The 18,257-nt window shown below is 43.4% G+C and overlaps 1 protein-coding gene and 1 pseudogene across 3 annotated transcripts in view; one reads left to right on the top strand and one right to left on the bottom strand.

The window, feature by feature from the left end:
• The first annotated feature begins 265 nt into the window (after nucleotides 1–265).
• Nucleotides 266–18,257, top strand: part of Mettl9 (methyltransferase like 9) — a 45,140-nt gene continuing 27,148 nt past the window's right edge. Inside the window, exons 1-2 of one of the 3 annotated variants that reach the window (XM_021167580.2) lie at nucleotides 266–325; nucleotides 15,585–15,775. In XM_021167580.2, coding sequence (XP_021023239.1) covers nucleotides 281–325; nucleotides 15,585–15,775 — 236 coding nt within the window. In that variant the 5' untranslated portion in view covers nucleotides 266–280. Of the gene's footprint in view, nucleotides 326–1,936; nucleotides 2,461–15,584; nucleotides 15,776–18,257 lie in introns of those variants that run through there. The other 2 variants (XM_021167578.1, XM_021167579.2) reach the window with 2 other exon arrangements.
• Nucleotides 2,580–7,844, bottom strand: LOC110297333 (annotated as a pseudogene).

The following is an 18,257-nucleotide window of genomic DNA, read 5'->3' on the forward strand; positions in this document are numbered from 1 at the left end:
GCACAAGGATAGCAGGTATGTGACTCTTGAGTGTTAATACCTACATTTCAAAGCCACATTGGAAAGGATATTGCCTCATCTTTGGCTTTCTGTATTCGGGGTGTCTCTTGCTATTCCCATCATGGATAACTGAGGTTTTAATGTACAGTAGTGACATCCTAGTAGCAGGCTGTCCCTGAGGGCAATCTGAACTTCTGCTTAGTATATTTACTCTTGCAGCTTTCCTTCCTCCTGATTTGTAATTCAGGAAGCTGAGAGGAGAGACAGCAAGGCTTCTTGGATGGATCGAAAAGCCAGGAGCTGGGATACCACCCTCTATAAAAAGGTTTGCTATCATATTTGCTTTTTCATTTGCTTATGTTGTGCTTTGCTTTCTTCCTGTGCTTCCTAAATGTAAATCACACCTACACAAGTAGTTTGTGATTATAGAGTAGTTTGAATGTGAGGGTAATTAATTTTTTTAGGTGAGCTGCTCAGGCATAAAGCAACATTTGGTAGGCATCTTAGCTGTCAAGTTCACCCCAAATTCTTCAGATCCTATCAGATGTATCTTTGCTTCTTGTTTAGAGGATACATTTAGGGTTGAAGTCTTGGAGCTGTGGTTAAGCAAGCTTAATCTTAGGACACAGTTTTCTGTATCCTTTGTCTTTAGAAATGAAATATGCCCGTTTATGCACTCTTGTTGTATCTCTGCTTTACTTAAAAAGGTGAAGACTCTGGTTTGATACAGAAGAGCTTTATTGGACCTCAAAGAGGGGACATAATACAGTCATTTACATTCACTATTATAGCTTCTTTTAAGTATGTTGGATCAGTACTTCTAGAAAGTTGAGCTCAATTTAGTAAGGTAAAGTCTTGGGTTTAACACCCAACTTGGAGAGATGTCAGGGAATATACCAGAATGAGAGAAGAGAAAGTATTTTGTTATATTCCATGCACATTAGGTAACAAAATATTCTTATTAACGAAAGATGGTAAACAGATACTTTAACACCTAAGGAGTTTGTGATAAGGAATGCCATTTCTCATCCAGGGGTCACTATTTCATAAACGGAAATCTCTTCAGTGTAGTGTGATGAAATTAACGTAAAGATAAATTTGTTATATAATTAATTTAAAATTTAAAATTAATGTACAGAATCTCTGTCGCTGTCAAATGAAAAGCATATTCTAACACACCTAGGAAGGTGTGAGTAGCTGGGCTAGGAAATATGTTGTAGCTTAGTAGCAACAGTTAATTGAGAACCAATGACATCTCATGACCCTCATTTTAGAAACATTGGGCTTCTTCTTTGCTATAAATGATCTAAGAAATATCTGGCTAAATCTCCCCAGACCGAGCTCATTTTAAGAATGTCTGGTCCAACTTCTGTCAGCTTGAGGAAACATGGCAGCCAGGACTAACTTGCAAGGAAACATGGCAGCCAGGACTGACTTGTGGCCTTCGTTGTCCAGCAGATGCTATTTTCCATCACATTTCGTTGAGTGCTCCAGGAGCACTAGTTTCCAACAAAGGCAGAGCTTTCACTCATGAGGGCTTCACTAGACCTGTGACAGCCGCTTCTCAGGCTTGGGAACACCGGGACTGGGAGTGGCGGTGGGATTCTTTCCCCCTCGATTCTCTGCTTTGCAGCTATTGGGTGGCTTTTGGAGTTGGGAGTCAGGTTCGCTGACCCCAGATGGAAATTATTAAATAGACGGTCAAGACTGTAGCAAGAAGGGCAGCGCGGGTCTATCTAATAAACGTGGGTCTGTGTCAATGGGGACAATTAGGTCAAAGGTGTAGTCGAGGGGCCCACAGGGTAGTTACTAAGGCAAGACAAGCCCGGAAGTCCTGCAGACCCCTCCTCGGAGGGGCCAGACTCTAGTAGACCCTTTAGGAAGTCTCCCCCGGATCTTCCGCCATTATGAGTCCAGGCGGCGCCACGGAGGACGTGCACGCCCTCTCTCCCAACTCCCGGGCCTCCCGGTCTCCGCTCATTGGGCAGGGAGAACGCCCCTCCTGCGTTTGTACGTGCACCGGGTGGAAACCCGACCTGGAGTCGTTGGCGTTCCGGGCTGGGAAGGGCCGCGGGGGACGTGAGAAGGCCGCGCGCCTGCCGCTCCTCCCCCGCCCCCCTCCCGCGCCATCCCCCCCTCCCTCTGCCTCGGCCCCGAAGGGGGCTGCACGGGCGACTTGGCGGCGATGGCTCGAGCTCCGGCGGCGACGACGGTGGCCGGAGGCGGCGGCTCCTCCTCCTCCTCCTCCTGGGCTTGGGCCCGGCGGTGATCCGAGCTGGCGGCCGCGGCCCCCCGATGAGACTGTTGGCGGGCTGGCTGTGCCTGAGCCTGGCGTCCGTGTGGCTGGCGCGGAGGATGTGGACGCTGCGGAGCCCGCTCTCCCGCTCCCTGTACGTGAACATGACTAGCGGCCCCGGCGGGCCAGCGGCGGCCGCGGGCGGCGGGAAGGACACGCACCAGGTACTGGGCCGCGGCCCTGCGGAGCGGGGGCGTGGCGCGGCGCGGCGGGGCGCTCGGCCTTCCCGCGCTCGGCCGGGCCATTGTGCGGGGCGGCGCGCACGGGCCTCGGCCCCGGCCTCTCACAAACTTTTCCCGGCCCGGGCTCTGGCCCCGCGGCGCCTTTTGTTCGGCGGCGCGGGCGGAGGACAGCCTTTGCTGCCTGGTTCCCCGGGCCCCAGCGTGGGCGCCCCGAAGCCCCGCATTGTTCCCAGGCCGGCGGCGGCGTCCGCGCCCGCCCCCAGGACCCGAGCAACTTTGGGTAGGGCCACCCAACTGGCACTGGGGCCCGAGCAGAAAACTGCCCCAGCTCTCACCCAGCCAGCCTTCCTCTCCCCGCCGAGGGACAAATCCGAAAGCCGGTCTCTTTTTGTCTGGCCGAATCTCTGGATATACAAAGGGTTATAAAGACATTAAACTGGGCCTCGTGAACATTTCGGCTGACATTTTCCCGAAGCACTTAAAAAAATGTGTTTGACAGGTCTGGGCTCCCAGCCTAGGAACCCTCCTCCCCCTCTGCCTATGAGACGTGTCCTTTCAACTTGGGTTTAGTTAGCTGACCAGAAAGGTTGGGATGAGGAGGAAAATGATGCAAGCTTTAAATGGAGAGGTTTTAAAAATCTGAATTGTTCAGTTGTGAATTCTTGTAGCTAATGAATGGATTATGAGCCGCGGGGGTTCTACCGGTTGGATGGGGTTGGATGGTCTTTTCATTAGCTATTTGTACCACTTAAAGAAACATTCATGGGTCAGCTGTTGAATTAAGAGGGAGGTATTTTGTATTTGACTATAAGTAGTTTGTGGTTAACCTTGCAGTCACAGAAGAGAAGCCTTTGAATTTTGACAAACTTTGGGCTTTTTCTAAAAGCCCGAGTTTAGTACGTCTTGCTTTTACAGAGAGATGTAAGGAATGATTCCTTGTGTCATTTTGACCTCACCTTTTTATTTATAACAGCATTAAGATTTTATTTGCTATTAACTGGATTGTGTTGTTTTTTATGATGTTGGGCTGGAACCCAGGTCCTGGAAAGTGTTCAACCCGATCAATACTCAGATCTCATTTTCTATTTTGGAAGGAATCCTCGATTTTCATTATTTAAATTTACTAGTGATTGTGGCATTTTAGATGCCCTTTTATGTAGTATTGTTAGGAGTGCGATAAACTTAGTATAACATCTTAAATTGTATAATCATGCTTATTGTCACAGACTATGTAATGCTGGCTCAGTGTCATAGAGACAACTCTGAGGTATACACTGTTAATTAAATAGGATCAGAGTGCCTCATGCCCGTGTGGAACAAGGACTTGGAAATGCTGTGTTTAACAAGCAGTGGATAGAAAAAACGATTATTCCCTTTGATGAGGAATTGTGGCTGAGTCTCCCAGTTGTCAGTACTTATGATAACACTTGGGATTACTGCAGTGGCTTGGTTTGCTCATAGAAATTGTGCTTATGGGATGGCTCAGTAGTTAAGAGGCTGTGCTCAGTCAGCTCAGACAGCTACAGCTCAGACAGCTCACAACTCTGTAATTCCAGCTCTTGCAGGTTTGGGTAGCTCTGGACTTCTTCAGCACATGAGCATGTGCAGGTGCACACACACACACACACACACACACACGTACACACACAGTATATATATTGTGACTGTAGAGCCCAGGAAGAATGATGGCAGAGGACACTATCTCAGTGCTTCCCAGCAGAGGGCATTTTCTAACTGCATACATTCATTTATTTCTGTGGTGCTGAGGATCAAACTCAGGCCTTGTACATGCTGGGCAAATACTGTACCACTGAGCCTCATCCATAGTCAGTTTGTTTGTCTGTCTGTCTGTCTGTCTGTCTGTCTGTCTGTCAGTCCATTTGTCTATATGTAATTTTGAGACAGGGCTTTGTAGCTCTGACTGGCCTAGTACTCCTATGTAGTTCAGGCTGACTTTGAACTCAAAGCAGTCTTTCTGCCTCAGTTTCCAGAATACTAGGATTACAGGTGTTCCATGACCATGCCTGGCTTGTTCTTTGTTTGCTTATTTGTTTGTTTTTCTCTGTGTAGCCCTGGCTGTCCTGGAACTCAATCTGTAGATGAGGCTGATACTGAACTCAGAACTCTGCCTGCCTCTGCCTCTTGTGTGCTAGGATTAAAGGTGTGCGCCACCTGGCTACCCTTAGTTTTTTGAGACAGGGTCTGTGTAGCTCAGGATGGTCTCAGATTCTGAGTCCTTCTACCTCGGCCTCCTGAGGACAGGGATTGTTTTAAGTGTATATCACTATACTCTGCCAGACAGTATTTTTGAGGTGAATAAATTTGTTATGAAAATAAATATCTGTGAGTAAAGATGAAAATGACCAGGATGAAAGTGTGTGCCTAGAAGCCGCCATGAACTAATGCGGAGTGGAAGACTGTCTTTTCTGCACTCCTGGAGAGTATATGGTTTATTTCTTTTATATTTCAGAATCCTGGTTTGCTACATAACTTTCTTGCTTGTGAAGTAGCTTTAATGGCTTCCCCTCTTCAAATTAATAGTTTTATAGAGGCTTTCTGGTGTTCATTTGGGTGTGTGGGTTCCAAGGCCAGCCACATCTGGTTCTTTTGGAGTTTCATGAAAGAATTAAGGGCTAAACCATACTTAACCCAGGTTTTCTTGGTAGTGTTTTATGAAGGATTTATGGTGCAGGGTTCTTTGGTTAAGAGAAAGATCTGGGGTAACATTTACTCATTAAAAATTGTTATGTAGTAGTTAGAGCTAGAGATCAAGGCTTGGAAACTAAGTACCTTGGTCCAGTGTACTAGCTTCAGAACTGAGTTAAGCTTTACCTTGGTAAGAAACAAGGGCCAAACTAGTCTCACTGAGTTGAGTAGCCTGTGAAATAAGCATAGTCTCAATGTTTTTACATGGTTAACAGTGGGTGTGGAAAATAGTATTTTGTAATATCTGAATTTCATACATGAAATTCAAGTGTCAAGAGTTTTTTGTTGAAACAGCCCCCACATTGGTTCAGTTATGGACTGCACCACTGAGTGTGTGTGCAGGGTGAAGACATAGAGTTGAGTAATCAGTGGCTAACAGTATTTTCTCTGGCCTCTTATAAGTATATAGCTTTACAAAGTCTGTCTATTCCCCCCAAGAGAAAATTCCCAGCTTCATTAACTACCTGTGCATTCTCAGTCGCAGGATGGAGGGTGACCTCACTGGGGAGAGAGAGCAGCAAGAGCTAGATGCCACGGTCACTGTCAGTCCAAGAGCATAAAAGAGAGCAACACAGAGCCTTTGGATGTAGTGCTTTCAGTGCCTGCTACCTAGTGCTTACAGTTAAGGAGCTATTGACACTTGAATGGCTCTTCAATGCTCCAGTTACTACATTCTCGGTAATAACAGTCATCCACAGCCCCTCAATTGATGGAGCGAAAGGTTGTTATAAACCTTGTTGGCACCAAACCATTGCAGTTTCCTCAGGTGAAAAATTTCAAATTGTTTTTCCACATATAGCATTTAATATCTGGAATTATTTAGAGGTCACTTAAAATTGCAAGTTACGTATATACCTGGTATTTATTTTTACCTTCTTATATAAGCTTAGAGTTGCTGTGCCAGCCTCTACAATAGATTCAAGGTAGAATTGGAATATATAAGTTTCTAAATGAAAAAAAATACTTGACTGTCACCGCTGGAGTCAAATGTACTAAAGGACAGATAGAGATTCCTGTCCCTTTATTCCTCATTTACCTTGTGAGATTGGCAAAGTCAGGCATGAGTTAACCATGCTTCAGGGTGCCAGCCAGCTAGCCAGCCAGACTGCGATGGATTGATGTCTCTCTCTGCCTTCTCGTCTGGAAGCCTTTGCAGCCGACTACTAAAGACTCTGGAAAAGGTTTCTTTCCTCTTTATATCCTGTGCAGAAGCCCTTAAACAAGTGTTTGCCTCAGTTTCATGGACCACTAAGATCACTTCCTTTCCCTGAATGTGCCAAGGGTCATCATGTTGCCCTTTGAAAGTTCTCTAGAGGACTCTAACCTCTACTAAAAAGAGTGTTACTTGGCCCATCAAAAGTTTCGTTAAAGTCTTAGGATTATAAAATACTAACCATGAGAGAATCTTTGGAATGAGAACTGCTAATTACATATATATTAAGCTAAAACTAAAACAACTTGTTCTAATTTGTATAAATGGTTCTCCACTATGAATAGGAGGGTAATTTTCACTGTGTGGATTGTTATTGAAATCTAAGGTTTATGCTGCTGAATGCTGTACAGAAAACCTGGATATAAAAATTATGGAAGGATGCAAGTTTATTTCCAAGTTTTGGCCAGTACTGGAGAGAGGGAGATTCTCCGTCTTGTCTTGCCTAGTGTTGTAATTTATAGAAAAGCTGCACCAAAAGCCATGGGATCCATAAGTGTATTGTCTATGGGCCTAAATTACCAGAATTGTGCCAAGTCTTTCTCCTAGTGCACGGGCCAGGGCTTTGGGGCTAGCTTCCTTCACTCATTGTTGATCTATCTTGGAGGAATTCTAATTCTTAAGGCTCCATTACACATTTCAAGTAAAGAGATGCTGACTTGCTACCATTTTCTAGAAAAATGGTAAATGGTTTGTGGTTCACTTCTGAGCTTTCTTTAGGTAAAACACAAACAACCAAACAACCAAACACACCCATGACAGTCAGAAGTTTTGAAACTGATTGGATTGCAGTGTGGAATCTGGGAAGGAAAAATTTAACTTTAAAGATTATTAGTTCATGAGCTCTTTCTAACCACCTCTCTAATTGAAAAGACTGTGTTATTAAATTTATGGGTCCTCCCTGCCTCCCTTTTTGAGAATGACTTGGGTGCCCAGACTGGTAGTGTAGCCTGCTCTCCTTCCTTCCTTCCTTCCTTCCTTCCTTCCTTCCTTCCTTCCTTCCTTCCTTTCTTTCTTTTTTGGCAGTTTTTATGGTTTTATTTAAACACAAAACATGCACACAGGCCATCGATTCATTTTCTTTGCTGCATATCCTGGCGTTGGGATTGGTGACTCTGATGGCCAGCTGTGCTGCTCTTTCTACAATGGCTTCTCGGTTCTTAGAGGACACGTTGTGAACAATCTCAGCACAGTAAGATTTGTTGCACATCAGCAGCACCTCCAGCAACTTGGCATTGTGGACCAGGAACCTGATTTTCTTGTTGCTCCTGTATCCAGTGCTGGGCATCAGGATCTGGCTCTTGAATCTTGTCCGTACCCTATTGTCAGTGCCTCTGGGTTTCTGCCAGTTTCACTTAATTTTCACATATGGGTCTGACTGGTACCTGATGAACTTTTAGGTCCTCTTTTTGATGATCTTGGGCTTCACCAGAGACTGGAGAGCGGCCATGATGCCTTTTATAAAAGTCACACCCACGATAGTAAAGAAACTGGGAGGTGGGGCTGCGTGTCTCAGGCCTTGAGTGACATTGCAGAGTGTCTTCCAGTCACCAGCTAGTGAGCAGAGTCAACTGGGAATGGAAGGGATCCCTCTGCTAGCCTTGTTCTCCCTCCTGCTTCCGAAGCTGGCAGAGTCCTAGCTACTCTCCAGTAGTGCAGTCTTTCCTTGAACTGTTTCTGTTTTGTTTTTCAGGTCAGTCAGCCTTTTCCTCATGACATATGAACAGTTATTAGGTTTTTATTGTGCACCTGGTACCTTTAAGTTATGATTTTTCATCCTTATAACAGCTCTTCTGCATAGGTGGTGCCACTCCCACCTTACAGATTGAAGATTGAGGCTGCAAGAGACTTGTAAAGAGCAGAGTCGGTTGGTTTGTTGGGTTTGAATCCAGCTTTGTCTCTGTCAAAGGCCCAAGCATTTCCCATTACTTCATGTAGCTCTGTCTAGAAACCGTATGTTCTCTGAAGGCTGTGTGAAAGTGGGCTTGCCTTCTTAATAGAAAACTGCACCCACCGCAGTGGGCCTCTGTGGAGGTACTAAAATTAGGGTAGTGTGTATAAACTAGTTGATGATTTGTGGCTTGTGGTTAGACAGTGGTAGGACCACCACTTGATGTTCTGTCTTTATCCAGTCTGACCATACTTTGGTAAAGCTTAAAGCAACAAGACAGGGACAGGGCTTAAGTCACAGGTCTTAGGGCTTAGTCCCACCAGACTGCCATTTACTTCAGAGGCCAGATGCAAGTTCCAGGTCCCCAGACTGCCATCACCTTTCCTCAGCTTGGCTGAATGTTCAGAGGTTCCTGCAGCCCTTCCCCCCTAGGTTGCATAATTTACTGTAATGATTCCCAGGTTAGGCATAATGGATTGAATTATTGGCCATGGATGGCCAATCTCAATCTTTAGTATTTTTTCTGTTCTTGGGGACATAGGATAGGGTAGAAAGTTCCAGCTTTCTAGTTATAACTTTTCTTCTTTCCCACTTTGGAAATTACCTTATCTACAAATAAGAAAACATTCTTCTTAATTTAAAAAAGATTTCTTTTTATTTTATGTGTATGAGTATCTTGAATACATGCATGTCTGGACACCATGTACATGCCTAGTTTCCAAGGAGGCCAGAAGAGGGCATTGGATGCCCTGAACTGGTTGTGAGCCACCTTGTAGGTTCTCTGGAAGTACAGTAAGTGCTCTTAACGCCAGAGTCATCTCTTTGATCCCCTAGAGACATTCTTATCACTGCAAAGGTTTCCCAGAAGTTTTAGGAGCTCTGTATCAGAAATGTGGGGGTAAAGACCAAATACCTATTATGTCATATTATGTAGAACCAGTAAGCTGTGCACAGTTACAGTTTTCAAGTTCTACTGTTGTGCTCCACTCTGTTGTATTTGTATTTTGAAAGAAAAGACTATTCATTGTATAACATATGTCTGACTGGTGGTGAAGCTGTAAAAAATAATGTTAGAGAAAGTTACCTGTGTTCCTTAGCCGTTGGCAGTCAGCTGTGGTTTCATACAAGAGTTGCATTTCTTTTACTGTAAAAGTGACTCGTTAACCAAAGTTACATAAACGTTAAGGAATGTTCGTGTACCTGGTAAAGTTTTACTTTGTGTGTGTGTGCATGAGTGTATTTTGTGTATGCATTCAGTGTGCAGGTGCACAGTTGTGGAGGCCAAAGGAGGAAATTGGGCACACTCTTCTATCACTGTCTTATTTTCTTGAGACAGACAGGGTCTCTCACTAAACCACAAGCCAATGGTTTTGGCTAGGCTGCCTGGCCAGCAAGCTTCCAGAATCCACTTGGTCCCACCCTCTGACACAGGGGCTGTAGTTACATACAGACATGCCTGGCTTTTTATGTGTGTGCTTTGAATGTCAACTCAGGTTCTTATGTTTACACAGCAAATGCTCTTACCCACCGAGCCACTCTGCAGCCCGTGAAGAAGTTTTGACAGACCTCCCATTACCTTGACTTAGTAACATTGTCAGAGCTACTGCCATGCTGCTGTCACCCACCCCTGTTGGCTCTTTACTATTTGTCTAGTTATTACTGTCCTTGGAGACTTGTGCAAATAACCACAAATATTGTTAGTTACTATAGTTTTAAAAGATATTTATCACAGCCTACTGTGCTTAGCATCGGTAGGTTGGTTAATAAGTTCATAGACCTTTAAAGGAGAATGATGGTGAAATCATTAAAGTGCTTTTTTTAGACACTGTTGTCTCCAGCTGAAGAGTTGAACCCTATGTGGAGCTGGTGCATAGCTCTAAGGGCTCTTCAAACAGGAAATTTAGTAAGTGTAGTATTTTGTTCTTGCCCAGTGCATCTTTGTAGCCTTTGAGGACCATTTATTGAAAGAATTTCCCTGCGGGAAAGTGAGTCTGTAGGCAGCTTACCTGGTGTTGTCAGCTCTGTAGAACTTTCATTTAAGCCTGGTTGTCTGCAGAGCAGTGACTGCAGGGGAACAGCAACCGTGTGCAGCAGCTTCTGCACTGATTGTTTCTTGGCCTTCGGAGGAAGATTTGCTTATTGAGGTTCTATAGGTTGCAACCCAGATCATAGTCTTATTTTCCCTTCTGAAGTTCAAATTCCCTGAGACCAGGGAATCACTCCTTTAATATAATCAGTAGCAGTCTCAGACCAGAGTTAAGCCAAGATAGTTAAGAAACACTACTGGCTAAATCCAGTTCTCATATAGGTTCTCAGGCAGTAGCAGTTCCTTGATGGCTGGGGACATTTGTGCACTTTTGATGGTGCTACCAGCATCTGATGTGTAAAGGTAATTGATGACAAAGGATTGTCAGCCCCGAGTGTCAGGTCCAAGATTGAGAAACCCTGGTCCGTGGGAAACCATTGTCCAGATTGGATTATTTTTCCTCAAACTTGTCTAGATCTGTTTCATTGGAGAATAGCCCTACTTTGTTTTCCAGCAGTACTGGATAGAGTGAAGCAAGAACCTTGTAAAAGATGTTGTTGGCCTACAGTTGCAGGAATGGACTCTAGAGCCAGCTGAGGGTACTCAGACTCGGATGGCCTCCTGCTAAAGGAATAGTGGCTTTAACCCACGTGAAGTGTCTCATGCCTGTGCTTTATTCTAGTACTTGGGAGGCTGAAGCAGGATGATCACCTGAGCTACATAGTGAGCTTCAGAACAAACCAGCCTGTGCTAACCCTGTCAGAAACAAACAAACAAACAAACAAACAAAAAAACCAAAAAAAAAACCCCAAGACGTTATGTAGTATAATTGCAACATAAAGATTTGCCCGGTGCCGTGTACTCATTGTCTCTCTCGTGTTTGTGTCTGCATGGTAGTGCAGTTTTGTGGCAGGGAGATACCTTTAACCACTGTTTGCAAAGTTAGGGTTAAGCAAGGCCTTGTAGAAACCCTGGAGTTTGAGCAACTGACAACCCAGTAACAGGATGCCTCTGTGGTTATCTTCGTTTCCTCCATGAGTTTGTTAAAGATGGCAGATTCTACCTATTTAAACCTCCTTCGGGTCTTAGCAGTGATTCTTTTGAGAGCCAGAGACAAATAAATCATGTCTCTCTCTCTACCAAACTGAAGCCAGCTCTTGTCCTAGTCTTTATGAATCTTCCAGTCTGTGAGGATAGATGCCAAGTATGGAATTGTTTAGTCGATATTCAGCTGGCACACATGTTGCTAAGGAGATACATGGGTTATAGGAGGGGGGCATAGTACTGGGAACTCGGGAAGTTCAGAGAAACTGAGGAAATGTTCTATCGGGACTGGACTAACCAGGAGGGGAGAACAGTGGTCAGAACAAGCGGCATGTGAAATAGCCACGGGAAAGGAGCCTTTAGAAGGGAGTAAGGGCCAGTGTCAGGGTAGCACATGCTGTGAGGGAAGGCCTAGAAACCATGGTGAACACTTGGACAGTTATTATGTTATTAAAATTTACACGCAGGTTTGATAGGTCACTTGTGTTTTCAGAGTGCTTAATTTCTATAGGATCAAACTCCCCACCACATGTAGGTGTGTTTGCTATGAAAACAGTGTGGCTGTTTGTGTGTGCATGTTTGTGAGTGTGGGTGGCACTCACAATAGCCTTAGCTGTTGTTCCTCAGGAGCTGTCCACTTTGTTCTCTTTGTTCTCTTCATCACTGGCCTGGAACTCGCCAGATAGCTATGACAAGGCTGGCTGGCCAGGAAGCCCTAGGACTTTATCTTTCTCCACCTGTCCAGCACTGGATTATAAATTTAACACCACATGCCTGGCTTCTTCATTTACATGGTTCTGGACATTGAATTAAGGTCCTCATGTTTGCAAGACAAACACTTTACCAACTGAGATATCTCCACAGTCCTCATAAAAATTAAAATGTATAATTTGATAGATTCTAATATTTCCGGAGTTGTGCATCACTAATACCTGATTTTGAGGTTATTATTATTATTATTACCTCAAAAAGGAGCCTATAATAGTCTAGTAGTAGTAGCCAGTCCCTACTGTCTCTTTGCCCAAGGCCTGGGCCACAAAATCTGTTTTTTGTCTCTGGATTTCTATATCATAGATGTTTATTCTAAGCAGAATAATTGTACAGTGTGTGACCTTGTGTCTGGCTTGTTTTGCTTTAGTATGTGGTTAAGGCTCACCCTCTGGAACATGAGCCTGCACTTCATTCTTTTTATGATTGAGTACTGTTCTCTTGTATGCATTCACCACACCTCTTTTACTCATCGGTTTGATTGACAGTTTAGTTTCTGCCTTTTGTTAGTGATGATAAATGCTGTTATAGACTTGAGGCTTGTATCACATAACTGGTCAGGAGGGACATGGAAACCTTTTACTCCTTTTTATTCTGCAGCAAATTCCATTTCCTAATCAACTTCTGTCACTGTTGTGAAGAGATACCATAGCCAAGGCAACTACTATGAAAGAAAATATTTAATTGAGGGCTTGCTTCCAGTTTCAGAGGTTAGTCCATTATTATCCTGGCAGGGAGGCACATGATCAGTAGCTGAGAGTTATGTCCTGATCTGCAGGTTGAGAGAGGGATGGCTTGACATGGGCTTTTGAAACCTCAAAGCCCACCCCCAGTGACACACTTCTCCATTCCTGCAAGGCCACACCCAATCCTTCTAATCCTTTAACATAGTGCTGCTCCCTGGTTACTAAGCATTCAAATAGAAGAACCTATGGAGGCCATTTTTATTCAGATACCCCAGAAAACTTCTGTGGTAGGGAAGGTTCAACCATTGTGTTAGTATTTATGAATAGAAAAATGTGCTATTAAAATTTGAGGATTTTTTTCCTTGGTGCTTGAAAATAATAAATCATAGCAGTTGCCACTGTTGCTTTACCTCTGGAAGTCTGAATCCATTGTCATTCTTGTTGTCCATTTACAAATGGATGCCAAGAAATTCTTAGCTCCTGGTTTTCAGATAGATGACCTCTTGCCCACATTAATAGAATGCTCTTGATTTCCTGTTAGCAATGTATTGGGTTTCAACTTGATTAGTCATTTCAGAGTACTGTGTGTGTGTGTAACTCAGAATGTGCACAAGGTCACAAATATAATTGTGTGTGTGTATGTGTGTAACTCAGAATGTGCACAAGGTCACAAGTATAATAAAAATTGTTTATGAGCTGTACTGGGGCATAGCCTCAGGCTCAGTAAGTTTTAAGGATTAGTAAATGATTAAGCAAGAACATTTCCAGACCAAGGAGAGAAGTGTAGGCTATGAGCTTAAGCCATCTTATAGCTTGTCACTATAGGGTAGAGGCAACAAGGAGTTCCAGGTAAAGTCGAGGCAGTTTTGATAATGGTGGTCAAACAGCAGGTTAGTACAGAGTAGTCAAGAACAAGAAAGGTTTGACTTACTCAGTTTGGGATATAGCGAGTGTATAAAGGATGAACCGTTGACATTTAATGTGACCTTCTGCGTGTTTTTGCTGGCTTACAGTTGGTTTCTTGTAAAGCCAGTGTCAGGAAGACTGATTGCACTGGGCATTTAGCAAGCATAGGATGACTGTAAAATTGCTCCATTGATTGTGCAGGAAGTTATGGAGCACTTACTGCTGGAAAGTGGACAGATTTGTCAGGGTATTAACTAGTCACTTTTGACTAGTAAACTTCTTATTTGGAAAAATTAGTATTTTCCTAACAAATAATGCATTGAGTGAGTCCAGTGTATTTAATGGTCTTGTTATCTGACTGTGTTAAGGGAATCACCACCAATAACCTCCACAGGTGTCTCACGGTATGCTCTGTTCTGTGCTGAGGACTTGCCTGCATTATTTTGTTTAATCCTCTACTTAGATGGATACTGGTAGTTTCATACTTGCTTGCTAAGGAATGGTAGTCTGAGCTCACACTGAGCTCACACTGTCTGGAGTCACAGAGCTAGGACTTGCTTAGGGGTCTGACACTGAAGCTGTCATACAACTTACTTCCCCACTTTTCTGCTACGTTAATGGGAAATGTATGTTTTGGGAGGTGAGCTAAATAAATAAATGAAATAAATTTATTTTATGTGTATGAGTGTTTTGCTTGCATGTATATACATGACCATGTGCATGAAGTACCCATGGAGGACAGAGAGGGAGGGCATTAGATCTCCTAAAACTGGAGTTACAGATGGCTGTGAGCTGCTGTGTGGGTGCTCAGAAACTAACCTGGGTCCTCTGAAGGTCAGCTAGTGCTCTTAACTACTAAGCCATGCATCTATTAGGTTAACATTTATCTGTAGTTGTGGAATTTTATTTTTAAAATATGTTCTTGCTAGAGCCTATTCCTAGAAATCTTTTGTTAGTGTGCCTTCACTTGGTCTTCTTGACTGCAGAATGAACTGAAGGCTTCTTCAGCTTTCTTGAGCTCATCCTGTAGTCTCTTGAGGGTCGCTGGTGAGCAGGTTGCTAAAGCATCTCTTTCTGTTATATCCCTGAAGAAGACAGCATCCTGGTGTAGTTTCCAGAGTACCATTAATTCCTGCTCACTCTGCTGCTGATTTGGTTGGTGGATTTGAGGTGTGTCATTGGTTTATGTGAAGTTTCATTTAAACACAATGATGCTAGCTGTTAGCTTGGTAATGCTAAGTGAATCTCAGCCAGGGAAGATCTTGTGACTTGACTGCGTTGTGAGTGAAGCCTTGGGTTAGGCTTCTTCTTCTTCTTCTTCTTTTTTTTCCCAAGATTTATTTTATAATTATATGTAAGCACACTGTAGCTGTCTTCAGACACACCAGAAGAGGGTGTCAGATGGTTGTGAGCCACCATGTGCTTGCTGGGAATTGAACTCAGAATCTCTGGAAGAGCAGTCAGTGCTCTTGACCGCTGAGCCATCTCTCTAGCCCCCATTGGATTGGGCTTCTAAGACCTGGGCTGATGGTCTAGTTGAGCTGCAGGACCCCTAGAGGGCTGGGGGTAGAGTGGGGAGTGGGAAGTAATGCCTGAGGAAGGATTTTGTACTTGTGAGTCACATGGGCAGAAAAGATGATGATCGGCCTCAGGGTGGTGAGATTATATTTGAAGGTCTTAGATTATATTTGACTTCTGTTTTTTTGTTGTAACATTTCTTTTTTTTTTCATATTTTTTTTATTGGGTATTTATTTCATTTACATTTCCAATGCTATCCCAAAAGTCCCCCACATGCTCCCCCACCCTTGTTGTAACATTTCTTAGGAATTGCATCAACTATGTTTAATCTTTTTTTTTTTCTTTTATAGTGGTATGTGTGCAACAGAGAGAAATTATGCGAATCACTTCAGTCTGTCTTTGTTCAGAGTTATCTTGACCAAGGAACACAGATCTTCTTAAACAACAGCATTGAGAAATCTGGCTGGCTATTTATCCAACTCTATCATTCTTTTGTATCATCTGTTTTTAGCCTGTTTATGTCTAGAACATCTATTAACGGGTAAGTGAATATGAGAATCCCTACTCCCCCCCCCCCCCCCCCCCCCCCCCCCCCCGCACTTTTTTTTTTTTTTTAATTCTTAGGTTTAAAAAAGGCAAGGTGAATGGTGCCTTGTTCTAGAGACTACCTCGGCTTCAGTATTTGTACCTGTCAGAATCCTTGACAGAAGGCCCACTATTGGAGCTCTGTGTACTTAGACTTTTAAAATGCATTGTAACTTTGCAAGTAACTTAATTAGCCTCTATATCTGTGGTCATTTAGTGCATTTAGTGCATTGTCCGCTCTGAAGTAGGTGGAACTACCAGGAGAAGGTGGTAAAAGGGAGGTTCTGATTTGGTTGGTTCTGAGATTCTTGTTTTTTGTTGTTTTGTCTTTTAGACAGGGTCTCACCAGGCTGGTCTCATACTCCGAGAGATCCACCTGCCTCTGTACTCAAGTGCTAGACTGAAGGAGTATGCCAGTCCACCCAGCTGAGCTGAGGGGTGTCTTTGTTTATTTTAGGGTTTTGGTTTTTGTTTTTGTTTTTTTCAAGATAGGGCTCCTCTGTGTAGCTGGCTCAGACTCACAGAGATCCAACTCCAGAGCACTGAGAGTAAAGATGTGCGCCCACCACAGCCACCACAGCCACCACTGCAGCAGGCAAACAGACTCCTGGCAGCAGGCTGTGAACTGTGGAACTTGAGAGCAGTCCTTCTAGTGGGGGTCCTTATGCTGAAGGGGAAGGCCTGTGCCTTAGGTGCGCATCCCACTGGCTGGGATCTGATTGTTTAGCCCAACAATAGGCAACAACTTGTTTTGAAGGGTCCAGCATTTGCCCTTAACATAATATTTAGGTTCACTAGGAAGTTTTTAACTTTAGTGTAGAATTCTCTGCCCTGAGAGTGGTTCCTTTATATACCTACAGAAAATACTTTATAAATATTAATCTATAAATATTATTTATCACTTCTTAGTTGAATTTTTAAACATATGTAAGGCCAAATTTTGGCAACCAGTCATGATGCTTAACAGGCCTCCTGTGCTCTGCTTTTTTTTTTTCCCCCTTGAGGTTTGAACCAAGTTTTTGCTAAATGTCTGGATCCCCAGTCTATCATCTGTTCCTTAAACATGTATTCAGGCACTGTAAGTCATCCCTCAGGATTTCTTACTTAATTTTTATTCTTGTTTAAATGAGCTTGGCTTATATTTGCTTCAGCAAACACTTGTTATTTTGTATCGGGAGTTGAGTTTATACAATTTAGGTTGATGTTTGTCCCTAAAATAGGATGTATTGAATTTCTGTTCTGTGCCATTAATTCTTTCTTCAGAAATCAGATGAGTCACCCGTGCAGAAATTCTTTATGAGTAATAGAGGTGTGAGCATCTTTCCTTTAGAAAGTGCTAACATTCAGTACTTTATGTGATTGTCAGTTTCAAAACAAATTACTTCCCTTTTCTTCTACCTGTTGGAGGAAACCCACTTCAGACTCCTTGCTCTAGAATTGAGTAGTTTGATCAGAGAGGCTATATAATTAGTAAGTACTGTTGGCTTCCTTTATAACCCTCTGCCTCTACCCTTTCGTTTTGATGGAGCCTTGATATGTTGCCCAGATTGGCCTCAAACTCTTGTTCTCCTGAACTCAGTGATGTATACCTCTTGCATACTGTCTGCCTTGCTCATTCTGCTTTTTATTGTAGTGAGTCAGTGTGTGTGTGTGTATGTATGTGTGTATGCACATGTATATATGTGTGTGTGTGGGTGCATATGTCTGTGCATATGCCAGGGCATACCAGTTGAAGGCAGTGGACAATTGTGGGATTGATTTTCTCCTACCACGTGGGTCAGGATTAAATTTAGGTAGTCAGATTTGGCACCTCTGTCCACTGAGCCATCTCACTGCCTCTCCTCCCCTGTTAAACTTAGTGCTTCTTCTGCCTTCCTTGCTCTGTTCTCAACCCAGAACTCAATTTTGAACCCAAAGATATTTTCTACTATGTAGTACTTTTCACTTCAATAAAAATAACTACATAGCTACAATGAAACCTTCTTGAGCTAAGATACTTAACAAGTTTCTTCCTGGAAGAAAGAAGGCTAAATAACGTGAGTTTTTTTTATTCTTTGATTTTGTTTTTGTATAGGGTCTTGCTATGTGTCTTTGGCTGGTCTTGAATTCGTGGCAACCCTCCTGCCTCTACCTCCTGATTGCTGGGATAACATGTACCACTACCCCTGGTTTAGAAATATTTCCTTTCTCTTTTAAAAAATTGATGGTACTGGGAATTCTCCTGCCTGCTACAGTTGAGGCAAGGACTCTCATCTAGCACTGAGTTGTATCCCTGGAGAGACTTGATGGCTCTGCTCACCTTCTTGTACAAGGAAGAGACACTTTCTCTGCAGAGTTAGGTCTAGAGAGACTTGACTAGAGAACCTAGGATGACTATGAGGGACTAGAGGTAGTGGAGGCCATTCTGTGTTTATAGTGTGCTTCCCAAGGCCTTGACA

Source organism: Mus caroli, chromosome 7, assembly GCF_900094665.2.
Source record: "Mus caroli chromosome 7, CAROLI_EIJ_v1.1, whole genome shotgun sequence".
Taxonomy (NCBI): Eukaryota; Metazoa; Chordata; class Mammalia; order Rodentia; family Muridae; genus Mus; species Mus caroli.